The 10,101-nt window shown below is 50.4% G+C and overlaps 1 protein-coding gene across 1 annotated transcript in view; it reads left to right on the top strand.

Moving 5' to 3' along the window:
* The first annotated feature begins 1,124 nt into the window (after positions 1 to 1,124).
* CACHD1 (cache domain containing 1) overlaps positions 1,125 to 10,101 on the top strand; it is a 90,337-nt gene continuing 81,360 nt past the window's right edge. The window contains exon 1 of the mRNA XM_063406906.1: positions 1,125 to 1,523. Coding sequence (XP_063262976.1) covers positions 1,317 to 1,523 — 207 coding nt within the window. The 5' untranslated portion in view covers positions 1,125 to 1,316. The remainder of the gene's footprint in view (positions 1,524 to 10,101) is intronic.

The following is a 10,101-nucleotide window of genomic DNA, read 5'->3' as shown; positions in this document are numbered from 1 at the left end:
TTAGGCCTTGTTTGGGTTTTCCTAACACAACTTGATGTTGTAGCTTGGCTCCTGATGGTCAGGAGGAAAGGTGTAAGGAAGATCAGGACAGCCGTGGAATCACCGTCACTGGAAGTGTTTAAAAGGTGTGTGGAGGTGGTGGGACATGGCTAAGTGGTGCTGGGTCAGTGGTTGGATTTGATGATCTCGGAGGTCTTTTCCAATTTAATTATTTTGTGATTCTAGGATTTCAATATGCTGTTACATGTTACTGGGTGCAGGGCTTGTGCGCTTGTGCACATGGCATCAACACAGCTTTTAACTGGGGCACAGTGATAGGACAAAGGGGGAAGGTCTTGAAACTGAAGGAGATTCGGTTGAGATTGGAAATCTCAATAAATTTGGAATAAATGAGTGAGGGTGGGCAGGCCCTGGCACAGGGTGCCCAGATCAGCTGTGGCTGCCCCTGCATCCCTGGCAGTGCCCAAGGCCAGGCTGGACAGGGCTTGGAGCAGCCTGGGACAGTGGGAGGTGTCCCTGCCATGGCAGGGGTGGCTCTGCATGGGATTTAAGTTCCTTCAACCCAAGCCATTCTGCGATCCTTTGCTTTCCTACCCTAAATGGGGTTTTTTCCCCAGGTATCTCACCCGTGCTGCCCCTGCCGGGAGTGCAGCTGTGTGTGCCACGGGGTGGGCTCGGCTTTGCCGCCGTTCCTCCCATTCCTTTATTTGTTTATTGCCCGTCTCAGTCGCACGACAATCATTTCCCCGAGGCTCGCTGCTCCACACGAGGCCGTGCTGGGCGGTGCCGCGGCCGGGGAGCGGATGGCTTCGTGCTCGGCGTTGCGAAAGGAGGCGTCCAACACCGATAAAATAAAATAAATGAAAGCGAAGGGGGGAAAAAAGTTTTGAAAGAGTTTTAAAAGATTTGAAAAAAATAAAATAAAAGGAGGCAGAGCGGCGACTTTTCGGAACCGACCCGAGCCTCCCCGGTCCCTGTCCCCGCCCGGCCCGGGGGCACCGCGGCCTCCGGGGCGGGGCTGGCGCGGGGGGCCCGGCCCGGCCCCCGCCCGCAGCGCCGCGGCCCCAGACGCCTCCCCCTGCCCGCGGCGCCTCCGCTCGGCCCCGCCGCTCCCGCTCCTCCTCCGCGCCGCAGTTTGCGTCTCTCCGTCTCTCCCCAGCGCCGGGCCCGCGGAGCGCCGTGAGCGCGGAGCCGGGCGCGGGGCAGCGCCCGCCGCCGTCCCCTGCATGGCGGGCGGCCCGCGGCGCTGAGCGGGGCAGGCGGTGCCCGCGGCAGGCGCTGCCCGCGGCCGGCGCTGCCCGCGGCGCTCCCCCAGCATGGCGCGGGGCGGCGGGCGGCTGCAGCCCCGCGCCGCCGCTGCCCCTGCCCGCCGGGGCCGGGGGCCGCTCGGCCTCCTGTGCCTGGCGCTGCTGTGCTCGCTGGGCGCCGCCGAGGCGGAGTTCTCCATCCTGGACGAGGCGCAAGTCCTGGCCAGCCAGATGAGGAAACTGGCCACCGAGGAGCTGAGGGTCGTCACCATGCAGGTACGGCCCGGCCCGGCCCGCGCCTCGCCTGGTTTTCCCTCCTTCCGTGCCTCCCTCCCTCGTCCACACGCTCTTCCCGATTCCTGCCTTGCCCTTTCTCTCTCCATTCCTTTCTTTCTTTCTTCCCCTCCCCTCCTTCGGTTCTTTTCTTCTTCGCAAACTTTCCCTCCCTCCTGCGCGGGCTACCCGGCTTCTCCCGGCTCCGTTCAGCTCCGGCTCCCCTCAGCCTCGGTTTCCCCCGGCCCCGGTTCTCTCCGGCCCCGCTCCCTCAGCCCCGGTTCTCTCCGGCCCCGCTCCCTCAGCCCCGGTTCTCTCCGGCCCCGCTCCCTCAGCCCCGGTTCTCTCCGGCCCCGGTTCTCTCCGGCCCCGCTCCCTCAGCCCCGGTTCTCTCCGGCCCCGCTCCCTCAGCCCCGGTTCTCTCCGGCCCCGCTCCCTCAGCCCCGGTTCTCTCCGGCCCCGGTTCTCTCCGGCCCCGCTCCCTCAGCCCCGGTTCTCTCCGGCCCCGCTTTCCCCGCAGTGCTGCCCGCCCGAAGGCGAGCTTGGCCGTAGCGGCGGGGCACGGGCATTTGGTTGGTTTATTTGCAATTTACACAATAGGAGTAGCCAAAACCGCCTCCCGCAGCCGCGGAGGGGTCCGAGCCCCGGCTCGGGGCTGAGCTCGCCGTGCCCGGGGGCAGCTCCGGGCTGGGGGCTCGGGGCTGAGGCGGTCCCGCCGAGCATCCCGCGGCAGGAGCGGCGGGGCGGTCGGGGAAGCGATGCTTCCCGGCCCCGGAGAGCGGCCGGAGGAGTGTGTGCAGATGCTGGATCCGCGGTGGGGTTCGGGGGAGGTTACTGGCGTTGCCGGGAGTTCTGTGCTGTTTGCGGGGCGTTCCGCGGGGGCTGGTGGGGTTTGTAGGGAGCTCTGGTACCTGCGGTACCGCCGGCGGCTGCCGACCCTCTCCGGGCGGGGGGAAAAGTGAAATCGGATCCCAGGCGGCTTTCAGGGGAAGGTATGGTCAGTAGCAAATGCAGTTTTAAAAGCCTCCCAAATTGAAAAGGAGACACTTTCATAGGATCAGCGGGGGTCTCTACCCAAATGGCCTTTTATCTTCTCTAAACTGGCTGCATTCTCTCACCTCTGGACCATCATTGTGCTGGGCGGCCTCCTAGGGCTCGTTTTGTCCGGGCAAACACTGAGCTGTCTCTTGTCCTTGATGCTAAGAAGACGCGGATTTAAATGACTTCACTTAACAAGGTACATTATTGATGTACTGAATTCAAGGAAGTCCTTTTTTTTTTTTTCCTCCCTTCTGCCGTGCATACGCACGTATGTATTTCCCTTCAAAAGATATAAGCATAATCCTTTGCTTTGGTGGAGTCTCTGTTAATGCAAATTAAGTCAGTATAATTGCATTGCTAAATCCGTTTCTGACGTTAAAAGAAATTATAATATGATCACCGCAATGTGTGTTGTATTTGAAAAAGCAGCTCATAAAAATATACCTTGTTACAGGAATTAACCGTAGGATGAGCTGGGTTTTCTTTCCAAGAATTGTACCAACGATCCGAGCTCGGGAACAATCTGGATGCCAGTGCGTGGGGATGCAAATAATGTTGAAATTCTGTTTACTATTAGTTGGATATTTAAGGCCCTGAAGTAATTTAATGTGGTGAAACTGGTAGTTAAACTGAAACCCTTTTCATACCGAGCTCTATTTTTATATGCTTCATATTTTGACTGTCTCAACTCGCATCACGCTAATGCCCAGCCTGTCCTTTGCTCCCCCCTGGAACATTATTACAGCTGTTTAAGATTAAAAACCGGTGGGAACAAGCCTCCCCTGATTTTAGAAGCTTTTCTGCTGACCTCCTACAGTAGAACAAAAATTGTTATGACATGTGTCACTGCAGCCCGTGCTTCTCACTTGGTTTTGGGGCTGAAATTTCCAGAGCCTGCTCAGGCAGGGCTGGGTGTAGCTGGCACAGAATTCTTCTTTTTTTCTGCTTGTCCAGGGTTGTTGGTGAGTGGTGGTGAGCACCTGGTGCCAGGTGAGGGCTGCCAGCACAGTGGGGATGCTTGGGCTGATGCAAACAGGTTGTGTTGGTTGCAAAGACAGAGAAGAAAGGTGTGGGATTTCAGAAGGAGAGTGAGAACACTCTTATGCTTGAACTGGATACAAATTCGGAAGTGCTGTCGTGGTTTAGGGGGTGACAGTCCCCAGATCAGGACTGGTGAGGGGAAGCTGTGGTGGCAGGAGGAAGGGTTGGTTCCAGCCATTAGTGAGCTGCGGTTTTATTTGGCTTCACAAACCAGAGAGGAGGAAGTGGCAGGGTTTAATGCTTCCCTTGTGTGCTCTCCCCATGCTCCGTCCTTGCCAGCTGTGGCTCCCACATCTGCACATGCTGGGAACAGGCAGGAGGTGCTGTCACCAGAGGGCTTTGCAGGAAGGGTCGGTCTGAGCTGGAGGTGGGGAGGAAGCATCCAATGAGTGCGGGAGCAGGTGGAAATGCTTCAGCAGAGTGAAGGTGAGAGGTTGGCTGGGTGTGTTTTGAGTCTGGGAAAAGAGAAAAGTGTGGACGGAGCCTCTGCAAGTGCAGGAAGGCAGGATGAGGTGGAGTCTCCAGAGCAGACACCAGAGGAGCAAGTGGAAGAGGTAAGAGGAGAAGCATGGAATTTGTGAGCCTTAGATGCCTGTGAGAAGGGGCAGGGAGTGATGAACGTGGAGGCTGTGAGACATGAAATAAATCAGATTTCTGCGGGTGTGCTGGCGGTGCTGTAAACGAGCTCCATCTCCTCTGCGCGGTGTCTCCTTCCTGTGGTACCTTCTCCTTCTACCTGTGCTTCGTGGCGCTGGTCCAACAGCAGCGAGGACTGAGCATTTCTCATAAAATCAGATTATTTTTATTGTTGAGAGGAGTGAGGGACAGCCGGAGGAGAGGCTGAAGCTACAGGCAGACTGAGGATGAGAGGTTTCTGGTGGCAGCACCAGTCTGGCAATTGATTCTGGCACTCACGGCACTTCTTTCTATTTACAGAGGCTTGCATGAGAGCAGTGTGTGCCTGCTACCTTTGGGGAGTGCTTTGTTTCCTCGCCCATGCAAGCGCTCTGGTTTCATTTATACATTTATTCCTTGAATGGTACTGCCTAGAGCAGCTGAGGATCATCAGTGTAGGTGACAACTCGTGAGTTGCATCATTTGCTGAACGTGTTGAACAGCAGCTTAAGAGTTTCTTATTTAAATTTCCAATTAGAATACACGTATTTGTACCATACCAAGGATTCCCTTAGTGAGAGCAGGTGCTGGGCTCTGCAGTGTGGGTGGGTTCCTGGCTGTCTGCCTGTGTGTTATTTCTCCAGGAGTGGTTAAATATTAAAAGTTCATCAGTTGTCTGATTTTCTCTGTTGCTCTGATTAGTTATTGTTCCCTCTGTGTTTGACAGTTCTGCCAAACCCCCAGTTAATGATGTTGCTGTATCTTAATATTCTGTGTCTTCCCTCTCACATTCTGGGGTGCGATTGTTGTGTACATACTCATCTTTACAGGGAGTTTTGCCCTGAGCAGCAGAGCAGATCTATTTATGCTTCTGCCCAAAGTGATTTCCCAAATCAACCAGAAACAGCCTCACCACAATCTCTTATCTTCCCTTCCCTCTCCCTCCTGCGGGACGGAGGGTGCTGGAGAAGGATTGTGGGTTGTGCTGTACCACAGTCACCTGTAACTGTGCCCTTGTTTTTCAGCATCCCTGTCATTCCAGGGAACATCTTCTGGCATCCTCGGGAGGCAGTGTGCAATCCCAGCTCCGTATTCCTTGTCATTCCTCAGCACACTGCATCCTAAATATCCCATGGCATCGCCTGCCAAGGGCTGGAGCTCGCTCAGTGAGGACTTGTGTGACAATCCTGTAATATATTCTCCTGGGCAGAGCTGACACTCAGCACTAATGAAAAGTTAAGAGCCCGTTTTTACTAAAATTGTAACTAAATTGGTGGTTGTGGCCTGACCCGATCTGCGGGTGGAGTTTCACCAGCGCTGTTACCTGGCTCCTCTGATCCTGGCTTCTCTGGCCTGGCTGAAATTACAGGGTAGGTTGTTGCTTGAAACAACTGAAATTCTTTAGTTGGGAGGTGAAGGCAGGAAAAAAAAAGAAATCAGAGCTTTTGTGAGTGGTTGGTTTCATTTTGGCGAGGTTTAAGCCTCTGGATCTGCCCTGGGTGAGGTGAGGAATATTTTTTGGTATTGTGGGGCAAGGTAACGTTTCCATCTCCAAAACAGGGATGTAATACTTGCAGCCAGAGTTGAAAGGAGTAAGAAATGCTTTGAAGATGAAAAGCATTAAATGCCTCTACAGCTCTCAAAATGCGTGTTGATGTTTCCAGTCAGACAGTAACAAAAGTTGTAGGCCCAGAGGGCCTCGAATATTTGTGAAGGCAGCTCTGCCATGTTAATCCTTAACTCCTACTCTGTGAGGGAAGCACAGCCCTTGCTCGTGGTCTGTTACTCATCTTGGGGGCTGGAATTAAGAAAAATGCATTTTGAATCTGAAAAAAAAGCAGTTTGCTGGTCACTTTTTTTCTGGTTTATTTTTAATATCGGTACTGTGCAAACAATAATGTATTAATACATCAGGTGATGCAGTGATGTGTAAAATAACAGCTTAGTACAGGCTTCTCCTGGTTGATTGGTGAGCATATGATTTATTTATTTATCTCCCTAATAGCTTGTCTGGCCATATGTTTTTCAAGAAGAACAGATTGTGCTCAGACAAGCACAACATGGAGATGGGTGGATGTCCAGGCGTTTATATGGACCAAAAAATCCACATTCTCTGAGGATTTTTGGGTGATGGCAAAGAGATGGAGTCACCAGAACTGTCCATTTATTCAATCCTTTTGAAAATGAGCACTGACAGAATGCAGCATTATTTATTTTTTCTAATGAGATTGTCTTCTGGCTAATGGATTTACTGCTTAGAAGAGATAAATCCCATTTTGAGCTGTCCTGCAGACCAATTTAAATGCCAGAACAGTGATTCTCCATCTCTGAAATCAGGGTTTCCAACATTTCTCCACTTCTTTTGATGGATCTTTATAAATAAATCTGCGGTGACTGTGAGGTACTTTCACAGCAAGTGGTGTAAAACCCCACGTCCTCCAGCTCTGGAACCTGGACCTTGTGCACCCTCAGCACAAAAACTGCTTCCTTTTTATTTTTCCTAGTATTTTCAGCTTGTGAAGCTGAAATACAAGAAAAAGCCAGAAGTAAGGAAGGCTGTTAAGTGTTGGATTGTACCTTTTTGGGTTATTTTAATATTATTTGGCAGTAGTGTGTGCTGTAGTAATAATTACAGAGTAGAAACCAGTGGAGCAAAACCTCATCTGTTTTCCATGATTATGCCTTAGTTGGAATCCAGCTACAGCAGCTTTATTTGAGGCTCTCTGACAGCCCAGCTTTTTTATCCTTTTCCACACATATTCCTTTTCTTTTCCTGACATGAAACATTTCCAAAAGACAGCGAGAAGTCCTGGTGGAAGGGCAGAACAGATCTGAATTTTTAATTAGGCTTTCAGTCTTCTCTTCAAAGGGTCGGGGCGTCCTTAGTGATGCGGCATCAGCCGAGGCTGACATCCCACTTCAAACAGCGGGAATGCAGCTGGCCCGGCCAGATAAAATTGGGATGTGGAGCAGCAAGGTGGGCTGGCAGATAATGAATGAGCTGTGCCCAAGGAGCCCCAGTCCCCGGGACAGCAGGAATGCAGAAATCCTGGGAAGGGATTGGGAATCTCGGCTGTGGCAGGGCTGATAACACAGGAGGGCACACAGGGAAATGCACCCGTGCTGGAGAAGCTGGAAGCTGTCATAGCCTGGCCGGGCACTGGGGAGAAAAAACACTGATTTTTGTTGTCAAAAAACATCGAGGAATTCTCGTCTTTCAGAGAGGCAAGATGTGTTTGAATTAGGGGGAAAAAAGAGAAGTTTTCTTGTGCTTGTTTCGCTGTTATTCTTTTATGTCTGTATGTTAAAGGGGAGAATTAATAATAAACAGGATTTTTTTGTTTGTCAATTTTTGGGGAGAAATTGGCTGAGAAATGCTTGGAGCCTTGTCAGGTCAGTGCCCTCCTATATGGAACTGCCCAGCTCTAAGGAAGTAGCCCAAATTTTATTTATTTCCATTGTTAGGGCGCTCCATAGATGGAAATGGGATTTGGGGCTACCTGAGCCTGGCTCTCTGTGAAGCCTGGGAATGGCAACACTTCATGGGTAAGGGTTGGATAATGTCTCAGGAATGATTTATTTTCATGCAGTTGAATAGGAAAATAGTATTTTTTTTATTTTTAATTTTTTTTCTGTACATGAATAATATAACTTAGTAATTGAAATGTAAGTAACTTATGTATTGACCTTTTCGTATGTCAAAAATTTTGCTAAAATTTTGATAATAGCTCTTGTACTGTAGGTTTAATGCAGAATGAACTGTAAAAATATAGGGAGCCTGCATTCCTCAATCATCATTTTCCTGTAGCTCGTTGTTGTTCAATACCATGCAGAGTTAATGAAATCTGAAAGGATATCCTTGTGTTCTTTTTTCCATGGAAAACAGTATAAAAACATTAGTGCTTATGCAATGTCTGTTGTGGAAATTTTCCTTTTCTGATATAAAACATAAGCCAAGTTATTGCTTGAATCTTGTGCTCCGTGCAGAAATCTGGATGAAATTACGTGTCTGCCGTAGCAGTGAAAATCTGAGCTGACTTTTGAAACAATCCTGGTGCCACTAATCAGGAACACTCATTTCCAATCCCAGGAAAAGTGTTAATGGAGTCACTTTATCAGCTGCCTCCATGGAGAGGTTCCCAAGTGATTTTGCAAAAGTATATTTGCACAATTACAATAATTAGTAAAAGCAAACTATTACATCTCCCTTTAGCAACTTCCCAGCCAGGAGCAGCTGATTGAAGCAGCTTTTTGTGGTGCTGTTGGCCTCTGAGCTCACAGATTTGCACAACTTGGACTGTGTGATTTGAACCCCCTTCCACTTTTTGGATAAAAAACTGTAATTTTCCTTTCAGCACGTCTGCAGAACTGTCTAGCCACTGCTCCCTGTCCAGTTTTGACCTTCTTTTGCACATATCCCTGCAATGCTGTAGGAATTTCTGGCTCTACTTAGGATTCTCATGGGTAGGAACATGGCCAGGGGAAAAAAACCCCAAAAAACTTTAAAATAGACACATCTGGAAGTTGCCATGAAAATTTCAGGGAGCTGGAATGCCTTAAGCAGAATTTCTGGTGTGTTCACCCCGGTAGGGTTATTTTTGGGCTGTTTTTTGGGGATTTCACAGCAAATTTTACGTGGAGATAAGTTCAGCCTGGCGGAGATGATGTGGTGGTACCACACCACAGGGGCGAGGTGCTCCCGTGACCTCCCTGGCACTGCCCAGTCCCTGCTTCTCTCCCTTGCAGCAAAGGAAGAATTAGAAACGTTTCCTTTTGGGCTGTGCTTTCACCTCAGGACTCGTATCAAACAAAACCTGGGGAGGTGTTTGTGGTGCTGGGCTGGGGAGAGGGGACAGACTCCCAAAAATAGCTGTAGTGGGAGTCTGCTTGCCTGGAGCAGGACCAGGCCCTGAGCCAGGGTTTGAGGCCACACGGAGAGGCAGGAGAGCTTTTTATTTGTTGTGAAATAAAGGAACCCCAAACTGTGTGGGGCAGCAGTGTCAGAGCATAATTAGGCACTGAAATGGAGGGTGAATTAGTACAAATGTGGGATTTGTCCAGGTCAGAGCAGCTTTTCCCAGCAGCTCTGTGAGCGCAGGGATGAGCTGTGTGATCCACCCTGCCCCTGGTGATCCCTTGTCCTTCCCCTCTCCTCGTGACATGGATGAGAAACTGGAAACAGGTCCAGCAGTGAGAATCTGCTCAGCTGGAGGGTGACAGCAGAGCTGCTCCTGCCCGGGGACTGTTCCTGGGGCTGTGTCAGCACAGGACTGGGATGGCTCCAGCGTGGGATGCTCAGCTCCTGATGCTGCCCAAACCCCGGGAGCTGGGATCCCCAGTCCGCAGCAGAGACTGGTCGTGTTGGACTTGTACTGGAAGAGAAAAATGAGTGGTGTGAGGCTTTTTGAGCTGCTGAGGTGTTGGATGTGCTGGAAGCCAGGAGAGCTTTTTGGGAGTACCCTACAATGGACTCCTTGGCTGTGGAATTGTGCATTTTGTGGGGGCAGAAGTAAATTTTCCAAAAATTAAAGACTTCCTTTCAGATGTTGCCTGTTCATTGCAAACCAACACAAACAAACCAGCTGCTGATGGGAGGTGGGTACAGAAGGAGGTCACATCCAAGATATTTTTATTGCCTTGTTTGTGGTCAGTGAATTAGCAGATTGTTTTTCCTCTTTTCACCAATATTGGAATCATGTGGGATTTCTGACTTTTGATAAAGACTATTGGGAGAATAAGAAAGAACCAGGATCTCCCATCATTGCAAGGAGTGTGAAACGAGGAGGAAAAGCCACTTCCACTCTGTGGATCCTAACTTGCAGTTCATATTTTGTTACTGGAAGCTGAAGCTAAAAAAAAAAAAGAAAAATAAAGGCAAGCCTTT

The sequence above is a fragment of the Prinia subflava genome, chromosome 10, assembly GCF_021018805.1.
Source record: "Prinia subflava isolate CZ2003 ecotype Zambia chromosome 10, Cam_Psub_1.2, whole genome shotgun sequence".
Taxonomy (NCBI): Eukaryota; Metazoa; Chordata; class Aves; order Passeriformes; family Cisticolidae; genus Prinia; species Prinia subflava.
The sequence above is the reverse complement of the archived record's forward strand: the minus strand, read 5'-3'. Positions and strand labels throughout refer to the sequence as shown.